This window comes from Phocoena sinus, chromosome 11, assembly GCF_008692025.1.
Source record: "Phocoena sinus isolate mPhoSin1 chromosome 11, mPhoSin1.pri, whole genome shotgun sequence".
Lineage (NCBI taxonomy): Eukaryota > Metazoa > Chordata > Mammalia > Artiodactyla > Phocoenidae > Phocoena > Phocoena sinus.
The window spans coordinates 38,696,020-38,719,721 of record NC_045773.1 but is presented as its reverse complement, the minus strand read 5'-3'; the positions used below and the strand labels follow the sequence as shown (position 1 = coordinate 38,719,721).

General features: G+C 58.1%; 2 protein-coding genes and 1 long non-coding RNA gene across 6 annotated transcripts in view; 2 read left to right on the top strand and 1 right to left on the bottom strand.

The window, feature by feature from the left end:
- Positions 1 to 6,375, top strand: part of BSN (bassoon presynaptic cytomatrix protein) — an 86,892-nt gene extending 80,517 nt beyond the window's left edge. The window contains exons 6-11 of the mRNA XM_032649528.1: positions 1,512 to 3,588; positions 3,894 to 4,684; positions 4,812 to 4,911; positions 5,465 to 5,596; positions 5,854 to 5,908; positions 6,273 to 6,375. Coding sequence (XP_032505419.1) covers positions 1,512 to 3,588; positions 3,894 to 4,684; positions 4,812 to 4,911; positions 5,465 to 5,596; positions 5,854 to 5,894 — 3,141 coding nt within the window. The 3' untranslated portion in view covers positions 5,895 to 5,908; positions 6,273 to 6,375. The remainder of the gene's footprint in view (positions 1 to 1,511; positions 3,589 to 3,893; positions 4,685 to 4,811; positions 4,912 to 5,464; positions 5,597 to 5,853; positions 5,909 to 6,272) is intronic.
- A 6,803-nt stretch (positions 6,376 to 13,178) lies between these two features.
- On the bottom strand, positions 13,179 to 14,446 carry LOC116761705. The gene is made up of 2 exons (XR_004352081.1): positions 14,030 to 14,446; positions 13,179 to 13,333 (listed from the first exon to the last, which is right to left on the bottom strand). It is a non-coding gene; the product is annotated as an uncharacterized LOC116761705 (long non-coding RNA).
- A 237-nt stretch (positions 14,447 to 14,683) lies between these two features.
- Positions 14,684 to 23,610, top strand: APEH (acylaminoacyl-peptide hydrolase). 4 transcript variants are annotated; one of them, XM_032647834.1, is made up of 22 exons: positions 14,685 to 14,787; positions 14,863 to 14,995; positions 15,459 to 15,585; positions 15,962 to 16,055; positions 16,155 to 16,230; positions 16,320 to 16,483; positions 16,650 to 16,787; positions 16,884 to 16,975; positions 17,058 to 17,098; positions 17,183 to 17,304; positions 17,774 to 17,834; positions 19,082 to 19,179; positions 19,828 to 19,879; positions 20,716 to 20,804; positions 21,240 to 21,378; positions 21,872 to 21,955; positions 22,040 to 22,120; positions 22,475 to 22,563; positions 22,657 to 22,847; positions 22,956 to 23,058; positions 23,143 to 23,249; positions 23,340 to 23,610. In XM_032647834.1, exons 1-22 carry the CDS (start codon positions 14,776 to 14,778, stop codon positions 23,443 to 23,445), a joined length of 2,199 nt encoding a protein of 732 aa, XP_032503725.1. In that variant the 5' UTR covers positions 14,685 to 14,775; the 3' UTR covers positions 23,446 to 23,610. The 4 variants fall into 4 exon arrangements, with proteins under 4 accessions (XP_032503726.1, XP_032503725.1, XP_032503724.1 ...); XM_032647835.1 differs by lacking the exon at positions 16,650 to 16,787 and having other exon boundaries at positions 14,684 to 14,787; positions 23,340 to 23,606; XM_032647833.1 differs by having other exon boundaries at positions 14,697 to 14,995; positions 23,340 to 23,606.
- Positions 23,611 to 23,702: the final 92 nt, after the last annotated feature.

Here is a 23,702-nt window from a genome sequence, read left to right as displayed (position 1 = left end):
TGGGATTTTCTCAAAGGCCCTTGGAGCTCCTGGATGTTTCAGGCAGGTGAGACAGGACAAGATGGGTATCTTAGAAAGTTTCCTAGGCAGAATATGGGCAGATGGACTGAAGGAAGTGACTGCACGGTGGCCCTGGGGAGACCGCCTAGGAGCCAGAGGCACTGGGAGGTATATTTACCCGTTTTCTGAGTGTGATGCAGAGAGGAGAGAGGTGAGGCGTCGGGGTGGGGTTGTGGAGGTGAGTCTGGGTTGTGGAGAGCCCTGGGGTATGCAGGCCAGAGGGGTGGGGGTGGGATCAGGAGTCTGGGCTGGCAGGGAAGGCACGTCAGAGAGGCAGGTGGTCTTGGCTCCGTGCTAGGGTCGGCACAGAGGTCCTATGGGCTGGCTGTGGGGGGGCCACGCCACGATGGGCACTCATGGTGTGAGACCAAATGACAAACGACAGACAACAGAGTGAGGAGTTCAAGGAGGGAAATTTATTCCATTCCATCAAAGGCCACCCTTCGTCCTGAGGTTTGGGGACACATTATCATTTCCTTTATGACATATGGTGAAAGTAGGTGGGAGGCTTTTATGTAGTTTCTTGGCAAGGTAAAAGGTAAGAAGCCTGATGTCAGTCCCCAGTGTGTTTAGGGGATTTGGGTGGCCCATAAAACCCAGAGGCCTGGGAGCTAGAGACAATGGGAGGACCCAGGACAAAGCTTCTGGCAATGTGGACCTTGAGGCAATGTGGAGCCTCGGGCAGGTGAGGAGGACCCCATGGAGAACATGTTAGGAAGCCCTGACTGGGAAGCCAGGTAGCCAGAGATAGGGCTGGAGAGGCCCTAGAGGAGTCTGGCAGCCTCAGAGAGCGGTGGGCTGACAGGGATGTGGAGGGAGCTGGGGCCAGACCGAGGGCACAGTTTGACAGAGGGTGGTACAGGGCCACGGGAGGAGGAGAGCGGACAGGTGGCTGAATTGCATTTCACTTTAGAGAGGAGAAGGGCAGGAGGCAGAAAAGACTCAGAGCCTGCAGCACCTGACATCCAGTCAGCATGCGCCCCCTGTCATGATCCTCTAGGGAACCTGGTGGGCCCAGGACCCACTCCACTCCTGTCCATGGCCCTCCACTGCCCTTGGCTCCTGCCAGCTGCTAGGACCCAAACCCAGAGCCAGACCTGTACTCTCCTCACCTCAGTACCCTCAGTGGGAGGCGGAGGGTGGCAAGCCTGTTGGAGATGTGCTGTGTGCCAGGCCAGTATTAGACATCAGCACAGAGGGGCATCTGCTGCTTCCTCCCGTCCCACTGCCCCGAGGTCTGGGAAGGAGAAGGCCTGTAAGATGATCACAGGCCCTCCCTCCAAGGCCAGTGGGTGGGCAGGGCAGGCCTCAAGGCTGCCTGGTGAATCAGGGCACTGACAGCATGGAGCCCAGCCCCTACCCCAGCCCAGGCCAGGGCTCTTCTACCTTGTGCCCTGCCAGGCCACCCACACCTTGGGTCTCAGTGCTGCCCGCCCTTCCCTCTGTCTCAGGTGTCGGCGCTGCCACCCAACGGCCTGGTCCGCAAGGTGAAGCGGACACTGCCTAGCCCCCCTCCAGAGGAGGCTCACCTGCCCCTGGCTGGCCAGGCTCCCCCACAACTGTATGCGGCCAGCCTGCTGCAGCGTGGGCTGGTGGGGCCCACCGCTGTCCCTGCCACCAAGGCCAGCCTGCTCCGGGAGCTGGACCGGGACCTGCGGCTGGTGGAGCACGAGTCCACCAAGCTGCGCAAGAAGCAGGCAGAGCTGGATGAGGAGGAGAAAGAGATCGACGCCAAGCTCAAGTACCTGGAGCTGGGCATCACCCAGCGCAAAGAGTCTTTGGCCAGAGACCGGGGTGGCCGTGACTACCCGCCCTTGCGTGGTCTCAGTGAGCATCGCGACTACCTGTCAGACAGTGAGCTCAACCAGCTGCGGCTCCAGGGCTGTGCCACTCCGGCTGGCCAGTATGCAGACTTCCCTGTCACTGCTGCTGCTCCTGCCACTCCCTCCGGCCCCACTGCTTTCCAGCAACCCCGGTTCCCACCTCCGGCGCCACAGTACGCTGCAGGCAGCGGTGGGCCGACACAGAATGGATTCCCAGCCCACCAGGCACCCACCTACCCTGGCCCCAGCACGTACCCAGCACCTGCCTTTCCTCCCGGCACCAGTTACCCTGCTGAGCCTGGCCTGCCAAGCCAGCAGGCTTTCCGTCCCACAGGCCATTATACAGCCCAAACACCCATGCCAACCACACAGAGCACCCTTTACCCAGTCCCGACTGACGGCCGTACCCCCCACCAGAAGCCACGCCAGACATCACTAGCCGACTTGGAGCAGAAGGTGCCCACCAACTATGAGGTGATCGCCAGCCCTGTCGTGACCATGTCTGCAGCCTCGTCTGAAACCAGCTATAGTGGCCCAGCAGTAAGCAGCAGCTATGAACAAGGAAAGGCCCCTGAGCTGCCGCGGGCCAGTGACCGTAGTGGTGTGAGCCTGAGCCCAGCCCCCACCTACCCCTCTGACTCACACTACACCAGCCTGGAGCAGAATGTCCCTCGGAACTATGTGATGATTGACGACATCAGTGAACTGACCAAGGACAGTGCTTCCACTGCCCCTGACAGCCAGAAGCTGGAGCCCCTGGGGCCAAGCAGCAGTGGGCGTCCAGGGAAAGAGCCAGGAGAACCAGGTGTCCTTGAGGGGCCCACACTGCCCTGCTGCTATACCAGAGGGGAGGAAGAATCCGAGGAGGACTCCTACGACCCCCGTGGGAGGAGCGGCCATCACAGGAGCGTGGAGAGCAATGGCCGACTAGCTAGCACCCACTATTACAGTGACAGTGACTACAGACACGGGGCTCGAGCAGAGAAGTATAGCCCAGGCCCCGTGGGGCCCAAGCATCCCTCCAAGAGCCTGGCCCCGGCTGCCGTCTCTTCAAAGCGCAGCAAGCACCGGAAGCAGGGCATGGAGCAAAAGATCTCCAAGTTCTCACCTATCGAAGAGGCCAAGGATGTAGAGTCAGACCTGGCCTCCTACTCCTCCTCTGCAGTCAGCAGCAGCCTGGCCTCTCGGGGCAGGAAGTTCCAGGACGAAATCACCTATGGGCTCAAGAAGAATGTGTATGAGCAGCAGAGGTACTATGGGGTGTCCAGCCGGGACCCAGTGGAAGAGGATGACCGCGTGTACAGTGGGAGCAGCCGGTCCCGGGTGGCATCTGCATACAGCGGGGAGAAGCTTTCCAGCCATGACGTCAGTGGCCGGGCCAAGGGATACGAGCGGGAACGGGAGGCTGTGGAGCGACTTCAAAAAGCGGGCCCCAAGCCCTCATCTCTGAGCATGGCCCATGGCCGGCCCCGGCCCCCCATGCGGAGCCAGGCCTCTGAAGAGGAGAGCCCCGTCAGTCCTTTGGGGCGGCCTCACCCTGCTGGGGGCACCCTGCCCCCGGGGGACACCTGCCCACAGTTCTGCTCCAGCCACTCCATGCCTGACGTCCAGGAGCATGTCAAGGATGGACCGCGGGCCCACGCGCATAAGTGTGAGGAGGGCTACATCCTGGATGATTCCCACTGCGTAGTTTCCGACAGCGAAGGTAATGGCAGCTGGGGGTGATTTCTGCAGATGCTCAGCACCTGGGGGGCCTGCCCGTCCGTGGGGCCCTGAGCCCTGAGATGTCTCAGTGGGGCTGGCCTGGCGCCTCACCCAGTGGGCCCTGCTGCAGGCTGCCCTTCCTGCCTGCTGCACCCGCGCCCTGGCCCGGTTGTGGGAGGGGGCTGGGGCCTGGCATTACGCTTGTGGCTGTGGCGCCCACCCTCTGTTTTCCTTGCATGGCTTCAGCTGGGCCTCCCACTGCGGCCAGCCCGGGGGTTGATGGTGTTCTGTTTTTGGTCCCTGAAGCGTATCACCTGGGCCAGGAGGAGACAGACTGGTTTGATAAGCCCCGGGATGCCCGCTCTGACCGGTTCAGGCACCACGGGGGCCACGCAGTCTCCTCCTCCTCCCAGAAGCGAGGCCCTGCCAGGCACGGCTACCACGACTACGATGAGCCCCCCGAGGAGGGCCTGTGGCCACACGATGAGGGTGGCCCAGGCCGCCATGCCTCAGCCAAGGAACACCGACACCATGGTGACCACGGGCGGCACTCAGGCCGCCACACTGGCGAGGAGCCGGGACGGCGTGCTGCCAAACCACACGTTCGAGACCTGAGTCGCCATGAGGCCCGGCCTCACCCTCAGCCCAGCCCTGCCCCGACCGTGCAGAAGAAGGGTCAGCCTGGGTACCCCAGCTCCGGTGAATATTCACAGCCATCCCGTGTTCCATCAGCGTACCATCATGCCTCTGAGAGCAAGAAGGGCTCCCGGCAGGCCCACTCAGGGCCCGCTGCACTGCAGCCAAAGCCAGAACCCCAGCTGCAGCCGCAAGGTCGGCAGGCAGCTCCAGGTCCACAGCAGTCACAGCCTCCTCCATCCAGGCAGACGCCCTCAGCAACAGCATCGCGCCAGCCGCAGACACAGCAGCAGCAGCAGCAGGGTCTCGGGCTACAGCCTCTGCAGCAGGCCCCTTCGCAGGCCCGCCTGCTTGAGCAGGGCCAGCCAGCTGCTCGGGGTCCGGCCCCCGCTGCCAGCCAGCTAGCAGGGAAGCCTCAGCCAGGGCCCTCGACAGCCACAGGCCCCCAGCCATCAGGACCAGTAAGTAAGGCTCCAGTACGTGGATCCTCCCCAGGGTGGATGCTGGGACTGCAGCTTGGACAGCCCCTTGGTTCCAGGCTGGGCAGAGTTGACGCGTGGTAGCTCAGCTATGGGTTCTGTGTTGCAGCCGCGGGCAGAGCAGGCGAACGGCTCTAAAGGGACTGCCAAAGCACCCCAGCAGGGGAGACTTCCTCAGGCCCAGCCACCACCAGGACCTGGACCTGCAGGTGAGCCTGCCTTTGGACGCCCTTGGCTATGACCAAGAGTACCTGGGCTGCCCTCTCCCTGTGCTGACTGGCACCCTGAGCTCCCCTGCACTGCATGCCTTCACTGCTCTCTGAGAAGGTGCCCAGTGCACTGCAGGCCTCCCCAGCAGGAATGAGCCTGGGGTTAGAATGAGCCAATGGGATCACCAGCACTGGGGCCTTAGGGCCCAGGCAGCTCTGGGCAGGGAGCCTCAAAGGTGCTGGTGATCACAGGGCCAGGACCATGGATTCCTACTGTCTCCTTCCTTCCCCTTCCCTTCTCTCTTCTGCCTTCTCATCTTCCTCTGCCTATTCCTTCCTTTCTCCCTCTTTATCTTCCTCAGTCTCCTTTTTGCTGCTTCCTCCCACCCCTTTTCTTCCCACGCTTACCTTCCTCTCTTTATTTCTCTATCCTCCTCCTCACCCTCCACCTCACAGGGTACCCGTGGTCAGATTCCCTCTTAGCTGCTCTCCCACTCAGACGCTGAAGAGCCAGGCCAAGCACAGCTTATGATGGTGGTTTCTTTACCCCTAGGCATGAAGGCTGGAGCCAAGCCTGGAGGGACCCCAGGGGCTCCTGCCGGCCAGCCAGGTGCCGACGGGGAGAGTGTGCTCTCCAAGATCCTCCCTGGTGGGGCAGCAGAGCAGGCCGGCAAGCTGACGGAAGGTACGCACTGCCTACAGCCAGGTCCAGGGTGGACGGCTGCTCCAGGGCCCTACTCTGGCAGAGGTTGGGTCTGGGGACTGGTTCCGGGCTCAGTCACCCAGGCACAGGCCAGCCCGAGGGCCCACCTGCTGCGGCCTAGTGGTTCTCTGGGTAGTCCCTGCCCCTTAGGCTGAGCTTGGCTTCACTGTGCCAAACGGTCTTGACTAGGAGGGAGCCTAGCCCGACTTCCTGACACCTCGCTCCTTTTTCTGTCACAGCTGTGTCTGCTTTTGGCAAAAAATTCTCCTCCTTCTGGTGACCATGCCCTGCAGGGTGAGTATGAGCTGCCTGTACCCACCCTCTCCTGGTGCTTGAGTCAGGGCTCTTAAGTCCTGTGGGGTCTTCTGGGAGGAATGTGGTCTTCAGTAGTGGGTGATGTGGCCAGAGCTGCAGTGTCCTTCCCCTATGAGAGTGGGAGGAGGAAGAGGAAGAGGGACCCTGTGCACAGAGGTCCCAACATGTGGCCAACACAGTAGAGGTCCCCAGCAAAGGGAAGCCAAGGCCAACATCCCTTTGTCCTTTTCTACCACCCCTTAGCCCCCAACAGGGTTCCTAAAGCTATGAGTTGACATTAGGTTGTAGGTGGGTCCCCCTGGGATACAGCTCCTCCCAGCCCTCCTCTGTAAATGCTCCACAGGCTCTTGAAGAAATGAAGGGAGATGATATCATTGCTGTGGAAAAATCTCTGGAGTCAGAGGCCTGGGCGCAGCTCTGGACTCTGCGTATAACAGTGAGTATCGGGACTAGGGTTGGGTGAGGCAGAGGAGGGAGTGAAGGGCCAAGGCCTAGCTGACCAGACTGACCCAGTTCCTGTAAGTGTGAGCCAGGAGGGACCTGGTGGGCTTCCTTCAGCTAGGATGGGCCCAGCTGCTACCTGGGAGGCAGAGACAACTGAGCTGGCTGAGGTGACTCAGGTAAGTAACCTTGAGAAAAGGGGCCCGGCAGAGCAAACCGTGCCCCACAACTTGGGGTCTGTACACTAGGCACTGATTCCAAAGCCCCGTCCTTGAGGCCTAGTGCTGGGACCTTTGCTCTAGACATTCAGATGAGGCTGGAGTCCTCAAACCCTGCAGAGCTTAGCACTCCTTGGTGTGATGTCAAGATACAATTGGCTTCACAGGCTGAGTTCAAGACCTGCAAGGTGGAAAAGCAGAATGAGTGGAGAGGCAGACAGGAAAGGGATGGAGCGGAAAGGGAGGTCATCCAGACAGGAGTCTCAGCTCCAGACCAGGTCAGCCCAGGGAGAGAGTGGAAGGGCCTCGGGATGGGAGCCCTGGCTCTCTCTGGGCTGCAATGGCCAAAGCAGGATCTGAAGCCTCTGCCTAGAGCCTCCTCTGGACCTGGCCTTGCCTCTGGGCGGGAAGGAGGAAGCGGTACATCATGCAGGATGGCAGGGAGGGTAGGCTGGCTGTTGGTGCTGCTCTGCGCACAGCCAGGGACCACCTCCTCTCATTCCATAGCCTTGGGACCCTCTTCCTACCGCGCCTTTGCGAATTCTACTGTTAAAGAGTATGGAGGTGTGGGTGCTTCTCATAGTGAGCAGGTGTGTGTTTGGCAGGGCCAGGCACTCAACAAGCAAATCATGAGGGAGCGCTGGGGCCAGCAAGGGCCTTTGCCCAGGCCTGGCCTCCTTGTGGGAGGGAGCTGGGTGTAGTGCCAAAAGGGCCACCTATCTCTGGAGGACTAGCAGGGAAACTGGAAAGGTCCAGTTTCCCATCCATTTATTCATTTATTCAATAAATGTTTGTCAGGCCCTAGGTAGGTGCTGGGCCCTGTTCTGAGTTCTGGGGATCCAGCAGGGAACAAGACCAAGTCCCTGCCCTCTAAAGCTGACAGCCCGTTAAGAGGGGCAGAGAATAAATAAGTTTTTAAAAAATGAGATTAAAAGATAATTTCTGAAGGTTATAAGTGTTCTGAAGCCAGGGACACAGGGTTATGGCACGGAGGGGGCCACTCTAGAGAAAGTGGTCAGTGATAGGTAAGGCTCAAGGGAGGAGAAGAGGCTGCTGTGGGATGTGCCCAGTGAGGGAACAGCACCCGCAGAGGCTCTGATGAGACAGATAGGCCTCAGGGACAGACAAAAAGCCAGCACAGCTAGATCCACAGTGGAGGGGAGAGATGGTCCGGGTGACGTCAGAGGGGGCAGGAGCCAGCTGGGGTGGGCTTTGTAGGCAAAAGTAAAGAGCCCGGAATTTATTCTAATTAGAGTAGCCACAGTGCAGCACCTCAGTGTTCTTCCTGCCTTCACCCCACAACAGTGGGCTCCCTGGCACTTTCCCACCCAGCTGGATGTTTCCACTGAGTTGCCCTGAAACAGATATGAAATCAGAAGTTGTGCTGAAGGGAGGGGAAAGAGGGGCAGCCCATGGACCAGGTCTATGGCAGGACCCACCTTGGGTGAAGGGCACTGTTACCAGAGCACTGTTACCAGGGAGGGAAAGGAACCACTTGCGTCGTTCCTTTTGTTCTGTGTCCTGTCACACCATGTGCGTGGGCTACTGAGAACAATAACTTTGTAATTAAAAGAATCACCCTCAAGTTCTGGCATTTGGCTGATTGGGCCAAGCGGTCAGTGCTTCTGTGAGTGTCTATCTCCTGGTGTCTTTTGTGGAAATTTCAGAAGTGGGCTGGGAGAGGCTTGTTGTTTTAAACAAAATCCCATCTCCCTCACTCTTAAGAAACAAAAAGCAACTTGTGTTAAAGAAATGGCCCTTCCTGGCCAACCTGGTTCTTTCTTCCTGATCTTCTCTTTATGACCTCAAACCTGCCCAAGCACCCCTCTCCCCCAGCCTCAGTGGGGTGGGATCCCGTGGGTGAGGAGGAGCCAGGCCGTCAGCTTGTGGCAGACAGCTGGAAGGAGTGCGGGTGGGAAGCAGCTGTCCACAGTTCTTGACAAAATTCTTCTGTCTTTCCTGTTTCCTTTCCCCCTCCCTCCTTTTCTCCTCCAAGCATCTACAATCTGGCAAACCTTGGCCCAAAGACTCATACCAGGTGGGACGTGGCAGGCGGGCCTCAGTTGAGGACGGGATGTTTTCTAACAGCAGCTGCCGGGGTGAAACATCTGTTGGTCAAGTGGGACCATTGGCCCAGGGGGACCTGTGATTGTCTTTCCAGAGACCCTGCTCTCCTCAGGGCACCACCTTCAAGGCGTAGCCGTCGTTGGGAGGGAGGAACCCTCTCTTCAGGCCCTGCCACGCGGCAGTCTTGCTGCTCTTCCCACAGCCGCCTTCCGCGGCCTGGCCAGCCAGGCTACCAATGCGTTATACACAGAGTTTGGGCGCGCGCAGCCTGTTTTTGACGGACGCTGCCCTCCCTCCACAATGCCAGAAGTTTTTCCACAGCCTTGGAGAGGGGCTTTGACTGAGGGCTGGGGGCCCTGGGCTCCGTTTCCTTCACATTCCAGCTGGCCCAGATCCCTCTGTGGCCACAGGGCCCTGCCCCCTTCACCCTGCCCCCTGGGTGACACCGGAGCAGACTTCCATGTGGCTAGCGTGGGATTGGGAGAACTTTACAAACATTAGGACCTAACACTGTCTCATCGCTGAAATAAGAGGCCATAGCACCGAAAAGCAGCGTGGGCGCTGGCTGAGGCTTCTCCCAGCCCGTGGGTGGCCACGTGCTAGCGTGCCTGCCACCATCTTCAAAGCCATCACCCCCAGTCATCGTGAGCATCCCAGCGGCACCACCATTGTCTCGACCAGCCGGCTCCTCGTTCGTACACCTGGGGATTTCTTTTGATTTCAAGAACAGCCTTAATTATTTCAGTTTGATTTAAGTGTATACCTCATAAACATTGTTCTTTTATTTCTCCCCCCACCCTTTCTCTCTTTGCTCTCTCGGCTCACCTCCTTGCCTCTCCCCTCCACCACCACCTTGTGACTGATGGTTTGGTTCCCTCTCTGCTCTGCCCCTGCTCAGCACGGGGAGAATATTGACTTAGAAGCAATAGTGGGCAGCAGGCCACCAAGAGCACAACCCCAGGGCAGGGTCTAGGGAGGCCCCTCAGCCCACCTCTGTTTACCGTGCAACTCCAGTCCTTCTTAAGCCATCACCAGTGGACATGCTCAGAGCAGAGGGGCCAGGGCTTCTGCCAGCCAAGGGAAGGGCCCAGGGCCCTGCGCTGGGGAGTGTGGCACCGTCCATCCACCTGGTGGACTGGGCAGTGTTCCTCCCTGAGGCCCTTCCCTTAGGGGCCTCCCTTCACCTTGGGCACAGCCACAAGTCTCATCTCTAACGTTCTATGCAATGAAATACAAACCCTCAAAGACAACTGTTAATATTTATTAAATTCCGTGTTATGTATAAGGAGTTAATTGCAAACCTGCAATCGAGAAACTGGATAGATATGCTCATATCAAACCCCTCGCTCCCTTCCCCCTCCCCTGCTCCCACTGTGTGTGTGAAATTCTCAGTCTGTGGCATGTTCGACCTGTGGCAGGACTCGCTGCTGCCAGGCGAGTCACCGCCTGTCCCGCAGTGGAGCATGCACAGCTCGCAGCTTCTTTGCACGATTTCATCCATTTTCAATGCTCGACCCTCTTGCTTGGAGTTCTTTTTGTCTCAGAACCTCTCCTTCAGGAGTGCTTCTAGCTAACTTCTGCACGAGCTAGTGAGGACCCGTCGGAATTGCTGCCTGAGCATGCCAGGCTGTGGGCCCGGCAGTACAAGGCCCCACACCCTCTGCAGGTTTCTCTGACCAAGATGTCTCTGAGGAGACACGTGGTGGGAGCCCGCACAGGATGTGTGCGTGTGAACATTCGGAAGGTTTGCTGTAGGATTTCCATCTGTAAGTCACTCCCCCACTTATCCCAGCCCTGAGCCAGAGACATCTGGTCGCCCCTTCCCAGCAGGGCACTGCTCAAGAGCAGAGCTGGGCTGCGTCTGTAGCCAGAGAGACAGAGGCCAAGGGTAGGGCCCAGCTCCTGACTGTACTTCTCCTTTGTGGCTGGGAGGCTCAAAGGTCTGTGAGCCAGGAGATCTGGCCAGGGGGCCAGAGAATGCTCAGGAAGAGCTGGAGTTTTGGCATTTATGGTGATGACAGCTGACAGTGTCATCTTTGATCAGAGTGCATATTCACATAGACAGTGGCTTCAAGCTGAGTTTCTTGGGAAGCTTCTCAATAACAAAACTTACAGAAGGTTCTGTTGTGACACTCTGCATCTGTCTCCAGGACCTAAACTCCCTGCCAGCCCCTATCTCTGAAGCCTAAGTATCCGCTCATCAGCTTCTCTAAGACTGAGCCAAGAGTGTGGCAGGTGGTAGCTGCCTGACCCCTCCAGGCCTGGCCTTCCTCCAGAGTGCTCTGGTTTGCACCATGCATTTCTCAGGGGTCCACATTTCTCATTCTTTCCTATAAGGTCTACAAACCCCTTCAGAGAGGGATCCTGGCCCACCTCTGGCAGCTGTGGATGAGATAGGAGGCTGTCAACCCTTGTGTTGGGCCTAAGACCCTGCCCTTCTGGATTTGGGCTTCACCCATCCAACGGGACACCTGCCTCATCCCAGAGATCAGGCCTGGGCTGTATGAGGCCATCTGTGCAAGGGCTGAAGGAGGCCACCATCTGGCACCTCTGACCACCCAGGGCCAGGTCTTCGTGGGGATGTGCCTAGTGGCTGGATACATGAGGGACTAATGCAGCGATCCTCCCGATAAAAGGCCAAGGGATGGGACCAGGAGCAGGGAACAGGCAGGGAGATAACAGCAGGTCAGCCTCCATCAAAGCTAGTTTCACGCTCTCCAATGTTGACTCTTCAGCAAATCTCCTTTCTGGCCAAGCTTTCTGAGTTTGAAATTTCTGACATCTGCCACTCCCTAACCCCCAGTGTATCCACAGGACACATCTGTGCCTATCACCCCTTGTGAAGGTGGCTGGAGCAGGCCTCTGGGCCACAGGTGTCCTGGCCCTTGTGTGGATACAGCTGTGGCTCTGGGGGCCAGAGGCTGAGGGACCAGCATTCGATGCCTTGGGCAGTGGGGAGCACCAAGCACATTTCCACATGGGCAAGGGGTTCTCTAGGATGCAATCCAGGCCTTCTCTACACCCTCCCCCGACCCAGTGTCATGAACAAGGGCACTGCCGCCTCTGTCTACTTCAGGGCCTAATGCATTCACAGTGACACCCCGCTTCCCCACCATCCACTTAGTCCTTGGGAAGAGAGGGTGGTCTCAGGGCCCATGATGACTGGGCAGCAGTGGCAGCAACCATGGCCTGTCTTCTGGAGCCTGTGGGGAGTTTTCCAGGCAGATTCTTTACCATGACAACAAGGTCCTGGCCTGTTGGCCCCTCCCTTGCCCTCGTGCCCCCTCCCCCCATTCTGTAAATACTTGTCATTGTGGACTCGACAGGGTCAGAGGGACAGGCCTGACCAACTGAAACTCCTCAGAGATATCATTTCTGTCTCCCTGGGTACCAGCAGCCCTGCTGCCATGTGCACTGGGGTGGCACTGGAGAGCCATGGAAGTCATGAGATATTGTGTGTGTATGCATGTGAACAAGTGTGTGAGTGTGTATGTGTGTGTGTGTCTGCCTCATTTGGCCTCTGGGATCAAATCAGCTCCTTCTCTCTAAGTGCAGTGCCCTGGAGAGTGGTGGCCGCCCAATGCCTTTCCTCTGCTAGCTTCCATGTCTTGTTTTTGCTTCCCCCTCACTCTTTCCCTGCCTCCCTTCTTTCCTCTCTCCCTTTCTTTCCTTCTCTCCTTCTTTATTTGAGGGGGGAAGAGTGCTGTACAAAGTCAAACAAACAAGTTTACAGTTGTAAGTGCAATGAATGACCCGAGTCCTCCACATGACCTTGTGAATCGTGTGCCGTCCTCCTGTGCTCTGTGAGAACTCGTGGTACTTCAGTGTCCCTCCCCCTGTATTGTAACAAGGTAATTCTGTGGTATCAGAATAAAAGGACTTGATATAAACAACCTACAGACTGTCTCTGGGATGGTTTCTGAAACGGGAAGGCGTAGGCAGAGGAACAAATCCCCAAACTGTGACAGTCCTGTCTTTTCACAGTTAAAGGGAAAAGAGTGAAAAGGCAAAGTTGCAGAAGTACTGGCAAGGCCAGGGCTGAGTTCATACCAATCTGTGCAAAGACAGTGGGCCTCTCCACAAAGGCGCCCCAAGGCAGGTTTAATGCTTGGACCTGGAGGGAGCAGTTAGCTCACTGGGCAGACTGCTGAGGGACTGTGCCTCCACAGCCTTTGAGTGTCGGGGCTGCACAAACAGCTTTCTAGGGCCTGGTTCCCTGGAGAAGCAGGTGAGCAGGTGCTGCCCCCTGGTGTTGCCAACAAGCCCTACACCTGTCTGCCTTGCTGTGTCCACTCCAACCCCCAAACTCTTGGGGGCTGCTAGATCTTAGTCCTTCCCTAGGATTGGAGAGCCTCCTTATCAAAGTAACCCAGAGTTGCTAGAAATTTTTTAAAACACAGATAAATGAAACGAGTATCAGCCTCACCTCTGGTCTTCCCTAAAGTTAGTATCTTGATGCATGTCTTTCCTTCCTGTTTGTGTTTTCCTTTTTCATTTTAAACAGAAGCCAGAAGGCACAGTACTTACTGTTTTCTAGCCTCCTGTTTACTTCTACACATTCATTCCAAGTATTTAGATGTTCATCCTCCAGTGCCCGGCCTCCAGAGAGCTGCACCATGAGTTTACAGCCAGTCTACTGCACATGCCCTCAAGGACAGGCACCATGTTCCCAGTTTTCCTGTTATAAACAATGCTGTAATGAACATCCTAGTTTCCAACTTTCCACCCAGATTGGTGGCTGGGGCCACTCTTTCTGCTCCCAGTTCTGGCCTTAACAGTCCTGCACACACTGGATGCTCACAAGTTAAGTGGCCTCAGAAAGTGGAAACTGTTTTTAGTTAACTAATCCAATGGAAGGAGAAGCTGCAGGCCAGTCAAGTGGGATCTCAGTCAAAGGCAAGGCAGGGCGCAGGGAGCCAGGGCCCTGAGGTGTGGAAGACCAGCCAGGCTCAGGGTATATGGAGGAGGGGACATCCGTTGCTGCTGGCCTCACCGCTGCCCAGCCTCTCCTGCCCTCTTCTGCCATTGTAACCTGCCCAGTCCAGTGCCACTGTCCTGAGGGAGGCTGCCTGCCCAGGTTTTTCTTTCCACAGGAAGCTCTGTGGTTCTGGGTGGAGCCTGACCCCCCCAGGCCCTCTACACCCAAGAACTTGGGCTGAGGCCTGGGAAGGCAGACAGAGGCCCACACGCTCACGATCCCCAGCAAGGTGCCACTGAGCGGGGCGGGTGAGGGCTGCAGGGGCAGATAGCTTCTGGGGTAGGCCTGGTGGCCGATAAGACCAGGCGACACCCTGTTACCTTTGCACCCGCCCTTCTTTGCCCCACGCCCTGGAGCTCCAAGGCTCGAGCTCTGCGCCCCCTGCCAGGAACGCACCTCTGCCCTTCTTTTCTCGTCGGCCTGAGAGCCCCTCCAGAGCAGGGCCTGGCACCGTCTGGTGAATGCTTGCCTCGTAATGGTCCAGAAGGACCCGACAGTTAGCCTCCGGGCTGCGGAAGACCCCAGCTGGGGCTGACTTCGGCTTGCACCCTGCCTCTCACGCCCCCGCCCCTCATCTCTCTTTTCCTCGACTTTACCCTCGCAGGGCTCAGCCCCGCCCTCTCACCCCACCCCCGCGTCTTCGGAGTCCTCGGTCAGCAGCCTCTCAGGACCTGCCCCCGGATGCTTAGGGCCCACCCCCGTCCAGCCTCATCTGCCCTCCTCCCGTGGGCCCTGTCGTTCTTCACACACCTCGCCCCTCCCTACAGACCCGCTCCTTTATTCCGTTTCGACAGCGCCACCCCTTCTCCTCGAAAACCCCATTCCCTCCCCTCCCAGTAATAGGCCGGGCCTTGGCCCACAGAGCTTGCCTCTCTCCAGCCTAGCCCATCCCGAAAGGCCTGCTCCTTTCCCCGAGGTCCCTGCTCTTCCCCTCCAGGACTCCTGGGGCCGCAGCTCCAACTTGTTCCTCGCAGGCCCCACCTCCTTACCATCGAGGCCCCGCCCCTCGTCTAATCGTCCTCGCTCATTCGTCGAAAGTCCCGCCCCTCTCACTGTGCGGCAAGGCCGCGGCGGAGACTGGCCGGGCCTCTCACTTCCGGGCGCCTGAACGCCCCGCCTCACCCAGGCGGCCCAGAGCCACCATGGAGCGGCAGGTGAGGGAGCGGCCCGCGGTTCCCGTGGTCTTTGCAGCCCGGGCCGGGCCTGACCCTGCTGTGTCCCCTGCGCAGGTGCTGCTGAACGAGCCCGAAGAGGCGGCGGCGCTGTACCGGGACCTTAGCCGCCATCCCGCGCTGAGCGCCGCCTGCCTGGGCCCGGAGGTCACCACGCAGTACGGGGGTTGTTACCGGACGGTGCACACTGGTGTGTGTATGGAGGGGAGTCGGTGGAGAGGAGGGGGGCGTGGAGGGCTAGCTGCCTGACAGTGCACACGGGTGTGTGGAGAAGGCCGGGCTTGGAGAGTGTGGGTGTGGAACAGTGCATCCGTAAGAGGTCTGTGCACACAGGTGTATGGGGGGGCGGCCTATTTGGGGTATTATAGGATGGTGCCCATGAGTGCAGAGTGTGGGCCTTGTAAGGGTCACCCCCGTCATCGTATCCCACACCTGCTCTCAAGATTCTAGGGTGGATGCTAGGAGCAGTAATCGTTTCTCTCCAAGACGTTGTCAGCCTAGGCTCTGGAGGCCTAGACTTGAGAGTTGTGGCCAAGTGTTGCCCATCCTGCCCCCCAGAATATCTGGAGATAGACTGAGAGAGGTGGGGTAGGGGAGGGGGTAGCCTGTGCTGGGACTGGTCAAGTTGAGCAGCCTCATGCCTCTCCTCGCAGAGTGGACCCAGAGGGACCTGGAACGCATGGAGAACATCCGATTCTGCCGCCAGTACCTGGTGTTCCATGATGCGGACTCAGTGGTGTTTGCAGGGCCTGCGGGCAACAGTGTGGAGACCCGGGGCGAGTAAGTTTGAGGGAGGAAGCTTGTAGGCAAGGCCGTGGCCATCTGCAAGCCTTTTATGAAGGCCCACCCTGTGCCTTGGTGTGGGTAGGGCCCAGAAGGGAAGCCAGGAGCCCCATCCCTGACCCTTGGGAGCTCAGGTAGTAGTGACATGGTCACAAGCATTGGAGGCTTGCTCCAAACTTGGGCTGCGACTAGAGTCCCTGCCCCAGGGAAGGGAGGCAAGGCAGCTGCCGTGGTAGGGCTAGAAGGGCTGCAGGGGCGGTTGTGGGCCAGAGCCTCAAGAATCTTATCTAAGAGATTGTGGCCAATAAGGGGACAGGATGGGCTATCACTGGGTGGGAGGTAATACTGACCTGCTCCCCTACATCCTCCTCAGGCTGCTGAGCAGAGAATCTCCTTCAGGCACCATGAAAGCTGTGCTGCGCAAGGCTGGAGGGCCGGGCGCTGGGGAGGAGAAGCAGTTTTTGGAGGTAAGTCTGCATAGGACCACGTGGTGGGTAACTGGGGGCTCAGTCCCACGGATAAGGCTCTGTTGGAGGATAGGCAACCTGACTCCCAGATGTCCTTAGGTTTGGGAGAAGAACCGGAAGCTCAAGAGCTTCAACCTGTCAGCGCTGGAGAAACATGGGCTGGTTTATGAGGATGGTGAGGCATCTGGCTGGTGAGCAGGCAGGGCGGACAGGAGGGGCAGCCATAGCCCAGGGCTCCCCCTGATCGGCCTTCCTTGCACCCAGACTGCTTTGGCTGCCTGTCCTGGTCGCACTCGGAGACACACTTATTATACGTGGCAGAGAAGAAGCGCCCCAAGGCTGAGTCCTTCTTTCAGACCAAAGCCTTGGACGTCAGTGGCAGCGATGACGAGGTGGCCAGGCTGAAGAAGCCAGACCAGGCCATTAAGGTGCTCATGGCCATGGCCAGTCCATGAAGGCCCCTCAGGGCAGTGCTGGGGTCCACTATGCTCTCTGCCCACCCTGTGCCTATCAGAACCAGGGAGGTACTGGCTTCTAGGGGGCAGGGCCATCTCCTGCAAGACAGGCTGGGCACTGAGTGTCTTGTGTTCTCAGGGGGATCAATTTTTATTTTACGAAGATTGGGGAGAAAACTTGGTTTCCAAAAGCACTCCTGTACTCTGTGTGCTGGATGTCGAGAGTGGCAACATCTCTGTGCTTGAGGGGGTCCCTGAGAGTGTGTCCCCTGGACAGGTTAGTGCTGACTTGGCCTACATGACTCCGAAAGTCTGGGGCCCCTGCCTGAGCTACTGACCCTTGTTCACACCTGCCCTGTGGTCTTGTTTACAGGCATTCTGGGCCCCTGGAGACACAGGTGTTGTGTTTGTGGGCTGGTGGCATGAGCCCTTCCGGCTGGGCATCCGCTTCTGCACCAATCGAAGGTGAGGACAGTCGAAGGGGCAGGGCAGGGGGCCTTGCAGCTCAGACTGGCCTTGAAGCTGAGTGTCTCTCTGGTGGTTCCAGGTCAGCCCTGTACTATGTAGACCTCATCGGGGGGAAGTGTGGTAAGTGCTGGCACCTACCTGTGCTTCACTGACACACACTGGCCCTGGCAGCCTGCATGATGCTTGCATTTCTGTCTGGTCCAGAGCTCCTCTCGGATGACTCTCTGGCTGTCTCTTCTCCCCGGCTGAGCCCAGACCAATGTCGCATCGTCTACCTGAGGTTCCCATCTCTGGTCCCGCATCAGCAGTGTGGCCAGTTGTGCCTGGTGAGCTGGGGTGGGGGTGGGGGGAGGTCAGCAAGAGGAGGGGATGGCAGATGAGAGCTGGAGGGTCAGCTTCATCTCCCCATGGCCTCCTCAGTGGACCTCCTGTCCTGGGTACAGTGATGGTGTGAGTTCTGCCTTTCCTTCTCTCCAGGCAAGGCCTGGAGGCTGTCATGGGGGCTCTGCACAATCAAAACTCACCACCTTGAGAGCATCCTCTGTCTACAAGAATGCTCCTCCCTTTGCTTCTCATCTGCACGTGGCCAGGCTCTGCAAGGGGCTGGGATATAATGGGCAGTTACAGAGTCTCAGTCCTTATAAAAGGGCCCCTAGTGAAAGTCAAAGGCCCCTCCAGACATCTGCTCCAGGTCACCAGAAAGGAGATACATCAGGCCTCTCTCAGGTCCTCCCCTCCCTGCCCTGAGGGCACTGCCAGTCCCCTGGTGAGCCTGACCATTGTGTTCTGTTGCAGTATGACTGGTATACCAGGGTCACCTCCGTGGTGGTGGATGTTGTGCCTCGGCAGCTGGGAGGTAAGGGGTGTCGGCTGGGTGGGTGCCAAGGAGCATGCAGTTCTGTTTTCCTGCCATCTGTTACCCCTGCTCAGGGCCAGCCTCCTCAGCTCTTCCTGCCTGGGTTCCTTCTGAAGTCTCCCCGCTGCTGGGCCAGCCCCAGGTTCAGCCTCTGCAGGGGGTGGGGCCGTTACTGTAGGGAATGGTTCTCATAGAAGGTCAGCTGGACCAAAGCTGAGATCCGAGTGGCCCAAGCTGGCTGAGGCTTGAGATTATTTCATTTGTGCCACAGCCCATAGATTTATCTTGTTTTTCCAGTGGCTGCTTAAAGCCACTGCTCCTTCAAGGGGTCTCAGAAAGTACACTAGATTGGCAGGTCCTGCCCCAAGGGTGCGCATTCTCCCACTCCCAGCCCCCACCCCAGCATTTGTCCAGTCCAAGCCCTTGAGGCAGCAGGGTCTCTGGGAGGGTGGCTCTTGGCTGACAAGCTCCAGTCACAGTCTCGGGTGCTCACAACTCTGCTTGGGATCCCAGACTATCCCAAGGACGTGAGGGGTGAGTCTCTTGTTTTCTTAGGCCGCCTGGTCAGTTCCAGGAGTCAAGGACAAGGGATGGCCTCCTTTTCCTGTCTTTGGGTTACAGGGATGCAGCAGTGGGGGCCTGGTCTGAATCCTAGCTCTGCTCCTTATTAGTTGTGTGTTCTTGGACAGTATCCTGACCCCCTGAGCTTCCATTTATTTATGTGAGGAGAGGGTGGTTGTTCCTGCCTTCTTTGTAGGATTGTAGTGAGGGGTAAATGAGTGATGATGTTAGAGGGTAGGATTTATTCAGGCCCGGGTGCCAGGTACTCTGCTAAATACGGTTAGAGACAGACAGGTGTCTTGGTTACAGCATCCGCTGCCTCCCAGCGGCCCTTAAGAGCAGCTCAGAGGAATGCCAGTGCATTCAGTTTCTCTCAGAAGCTCTTCAGCTCCGCCTCTCTTGGGCCCTCAGAGGCCTCTGCTCCTCAGCCCCCTCTTCAGGCAGCTCCTCATTGCCTAGGGTACCCCCATGTATGTGGCTGTTGTTCTGTCACAGTTCTGGGGCCCCAGGTGAATTCCCCAGCGACCCGGCCTGCCTCATAGTCTGGACACACACACACACATACACACACTCATAGTCTGGACACACGCACGCACACACACACACACACACACACACACCCGTAGTCTGGACACACACACACCCCTCCACTCTTGGACGTGGCCCCCAGCTCTCTGCCTTTGCAGAGAACTTCTCTGGGATCTACTGCAGCCTTCTGCCTCCGGGATGCTGGTCGGCTGACAGCCAGAGAGTGGTTTTCGACTCAGCTCAGCGCAGCCGGCAGGTGAGGAGCCCTGACTGTGTTGAGAGGCAGCCCTCAAACAACCTCCAGGAGCTGTGGGCCTGGGACATAGCACACACACACTGCCAGGTGGACTGCCCAGCTCACAGGTCTCCCTGGCCCCTTAAGGCCCTGCCTGCCCCTGTCCTGGACTCATTTTTCCTTGAGGGGGCTGGCTGCCCTGGTAACCCCACAACAGAGCCCTTGGCCCTTTCTCCTGAGGCAGAGATGCAGAGCCCCCACCCTCAGCATTTCCATGTGGTGGGCAAGGGGGCTGCCACTGGGGCGGGCCCCTGAACACCATACGGGGAGCTGATGGAGATGGGACAGCAGCTTTCTCCCAGGGACTGTGTGGGGACACCACAGTGTGCCAGACTCCTTTGGGGTTAGATATCGTTTGGTCCTCAGGGTAGCTCTAAGGGGCTCAAAGGCATTCCTTATCTTGCCCAGGGTCACTTAGCAAGTTGTGATGGAACTGGGATTTGAACCCAGGCCCTCAGGCCACTCCCTACTGCACTGAGTAGCTATCACCATAGTCACTCACAGCTCTGGCCTTGGCCCAAGGGTCCCCAAGAGGGTAGAGAGGAGGTGGGGGCAGGACCCATCGGGCTCTTGGATGTGGTACCACACATGGCCTCCTCTCTGCTTCAGGACCTGTTTGCTGTGGACACCCAAATGGGCAGTGTGACCTCTCTGACGGCTGGTGAGCAGGGCTGGCGAGTGGGCCAGCCAGGCCAGGGGAGGGACTGGAGCTCAAGCATGTGGGGCAGCACTCTCGGCCACTCTGCACCACTGACTGTCCCATAGTCTTTACTGACAGTCTTGCGAGGACCCTGCCTATGCAGGACCCTTACCCAGCCAGCAGACTGCTTCCTGGCTCTGCTCTGCTCCCTGTGTCCTGGCATTGCCTCAGCACGGCCCCCACCATACTTCTCAAACCCACAAAATTCTCTCTTGCCAAGATCTGCCAGTCTTCCTTCCCTCTCCCCAAACCTCAGGCAGAGGCACCTCTGCCAACCCAGGGCGCAGAAGCCCTGGGTTGGCTCCCTCATCTTCCTCTTACCCAGGCCTGATGATTCTGCACCTAAAGTGTTTTTGAGTCCTCCACCTGCCCTGGCTGTACTCACTCCTCCACAAAGCTACCAAAGGATTGTTCCCAAACTGCATCTCATTGTATAGTATCTGCTTAGGAATCTGAATCTCCTTGGACCCCACTGCCTAGAATTAGCACCTCCCCCCCAGCCTCCTGGGCCTAGCTGCCACCCCTGCAGACGGCAGTCATCAGGTGGTGGGTGGTTGTGCCATGTGGTCTGGTGTGTCCCCAGATCTGGCAGTCCCAGGAGACAACCAGCACCTGCTGGATGAATGGACTGAGAAGGCGGCTCACCCAGAGCTGTGTGTGGTTGTCTGTGACAGTCCCTCTGTGGGCATCCCTTTGCTTCCCAGGGAATAAGGGGCACCTCACTATAAAGCCTCCAGCCTGGGACTCTGGCTCTGCAGGGACTGGGTGGGAATAGTGGTGGCATCTGCCTTGTCCAGGGGGCTCAGGTGGAAGCTGGAAGCTGCTCACAATTGACCGGGACCTCATGGTGGCACAGTTCTCCACGCCCAGCCTACCCCCATGCCTGGTGAGTGTTGGTGGGCCCCAGGCCAGGAGGCAGGGATTCGGTGCAGGCAGAGTTCCCCAGGTCAGGGATCTGGTCCGAGTCTGACTGTGGCTGGTCAGCATGTGAGAGGCCAAGGTGTGGACCCAGCCCAGTATAGTCCATGAGGGTCTGGCACTATGGGGAGAAACTACTGGGTTAAGGTTTGCTCTGTTCAGAACAGGGTGCCTGGGAAAGTGCTCAGTCCTCTAGCATAACAGCCTAGAAGCTGAGGAGGGAGGGGTACATATGTGTGGTTGTGTGAGTACCTGTGTATATACCAGCTCATGACAGGAGTCCATGCTGGGCTCTCTGGAGGTGGGCAGATGGCCCAGTATAATGAGAGCTGCCCACTCTCACACTGGTAGAAAGGCAGGGAGGCAGCCAGGCCACCTGTGACACACTCTTTCCCTTTGGCAGAAAGTTGGGTTCCTGCCTCCTGAGGGGAAGGAGCAGGCGGTATCATGGGTGTCCCTGGAGGAGGCTGAGCCCATTCCTGAAATCTCCTGGAGCATCCGGGTACTACAGCCACCCCCAGAGCAAGAGCATGTGCAGTATGGTGAGCTGGGCAGGGGCAGAGGGGCACCTTCTCCAAGTTCCCCAGCACACAGTGTCTGTGGTCACCGTTCCCGTCTCCTGTCTCACATTTTGGGATTTTTTGAGATTACCTCTAAGAGGTTTTTTTTTCCTCTTGTGGATGGTCATGGGGAGTAGTGTCCAGGCATCTGAGCACCTACTCTGGGTATCAGAGCTGGGCATCACCAGGCCAGATCGTCTGCAGTGGGATAACGGAGCCCAAAGAAGACAGGCCTATGTAAGGCCTCTGTGACCACACCTCCTCCAGAATATTGTCCCTGCAGAGACTGGGACTCCCTGACTAGGGCAGAAGGAGCATGAGCGTCCTGGGGTCCATGTGTCACAGTGTGGGCTACCTTGGCCAGGTCTCTCGTTTCAGAGGTCAGCTGCAGACCTGCAGCTACAGCTGAGGCCTTGGCTGGGGAAGCCCCTAGGCAGTAGAACTGGCTCTGCTGATTGCTGCTTTTCCCCTGCAGCTGGCCTTGACTTTGAAGCAATCCTTCTGCAGCCCAGCGACCCTCCAGATAAGACCCAGGTGCCCATGGTGGTCATGCCCCACGGTAGGCAACTGGCCTAAGAGTCCCTGCCCTTCCACAATCCCTCCTAGCTGGCTCTTTCACCTTCTCTCTGTTCCCTATCTGCAGGGGGACCCCATTCATCCTTTGTCACTGCCTGGATGCTGCTCCCAGCCATGCTTTGCAAGATGGGCTTTGCAGTACTACTAGGTGAGGGAGCAGGGTGCTGCAGCTCTGGTAGAGCTATGGGGTGGTGGTGATGATGTGGGCCTGGTCTGTACAAGCACTGCGGGTACCACCCTAGTCTCCAGGCCTCTGCAGCCTGGACCTGGTAATCACTATCAGAAACTGCCCTGGCCAGTCTCTGGCTCCATGGCGTGGTGATAACATGAAGTAACTTGCAACTGCCATGGAAAGGGTGTGTGGTCACTGGGCAGTCTCAAATCTCTTGGCCCCTTCCCCTTGAGTCTGGTGCAGCTAGCCTCAAGGCCTACTTCACATATAGGTGAAAGGGCGCTGGGAAGGTCACTTGACCACCCTGTCTGGTCCCTCCCTGGCCTCCAGTGAACTATCGTGGCTCCACGGGCTTTGGCCAGGACAGCATCCTCTCCCTCCCCGGCAATGTGGGCCACCAGGATGTGAAGGACGTCCAGGTAGCAGGGGCTGGGGCTTCTGGACGGGCTGGGGGTGTGGCTCCATTCAGCTGGGCAGGCAGCTGGCTGCAGCATGATCTGCCCACCCTGTAGTTTGCAGTAGAGCAGGTGCTCCAGGAGGAACACTTTGATGCAGGCCGTGTGGCCCTTATGGGTGGTTCCCATGGTGGCTTCCTGTCCTGCCACCTGATTGGTCAGTACCCGGAGACCTACGGTGCCTGCGTGGTGCGGAACCCTGTGATCAACATTGCCTCCATGATGGGCTCCACTGACATCCCTGACTGGTGGGTGTGCCCAGAGGTCCCCACCCTTCTCCCCCCTCACTACGTATCCTCATGGAGCTCCGGCAGGCCCCAGAGCTCCTGGGCCTGCATCATCTCAGTGTCTTGTAGGTGCGTGGTGGAGGCTGGCTTCCCCTACAGCAGCAACTGCCTGCCAGACCTCAACATGTGGGCTGAGATGCTGCACAAGTCGCCCATCAAGTATACCCCTCAGGTACGCAGCCCTCCCCCTGCCCAGTGCACCACCAATCTGTCCAGGGCCCCGGGCCCTGCTCACCTCCACTCCCCACATACCTAGGTGAAGACACCAGTGTTACTGATGCTGGGCCAGGAGGACCGGCGTGTGCCCTTCAAGCAGGGCATGGAGTATTACCGTGCCCTCAAGGCCCGAAATGTGCCCGTTCGGTGAGTACAGCAAGACAGCCCTGGCAGCTGGTGGGCAGGTGAGCAGGGAAGGATCCTCAATCCTCAAACATTGCTGCCCAACCCTTACAGGCTCCTGCTCTATCCCAAAAGCACCCATGCACTATCAGAGGTGGAGGTGGAATCAGACAGCTTCATGAATGCTGCGCTCTGGCTGTGCACGCACTTGGGCAACTGAAGCCCTACCACTCTGTATGAGCTGGGTGACATATGCCACACTTGGCTCTTGGAGAGCCCCAGGGTCTGGCAGAGCAGCAAGAGGCTTCCTGGGCTCTGGACTTCATGGATGGGTGAGCCGAGGAATGTGGGCTGTATACTCAAAATAAATGAGGACACAGAGTCTAGTTCCTGCTGGTACTTTGTACCAAGCCACCTCTAACCCCAGCCCCACCCTTGGGGTTCAGAGACCGTAGGCCCTGGGTATGGTAGCCGTAA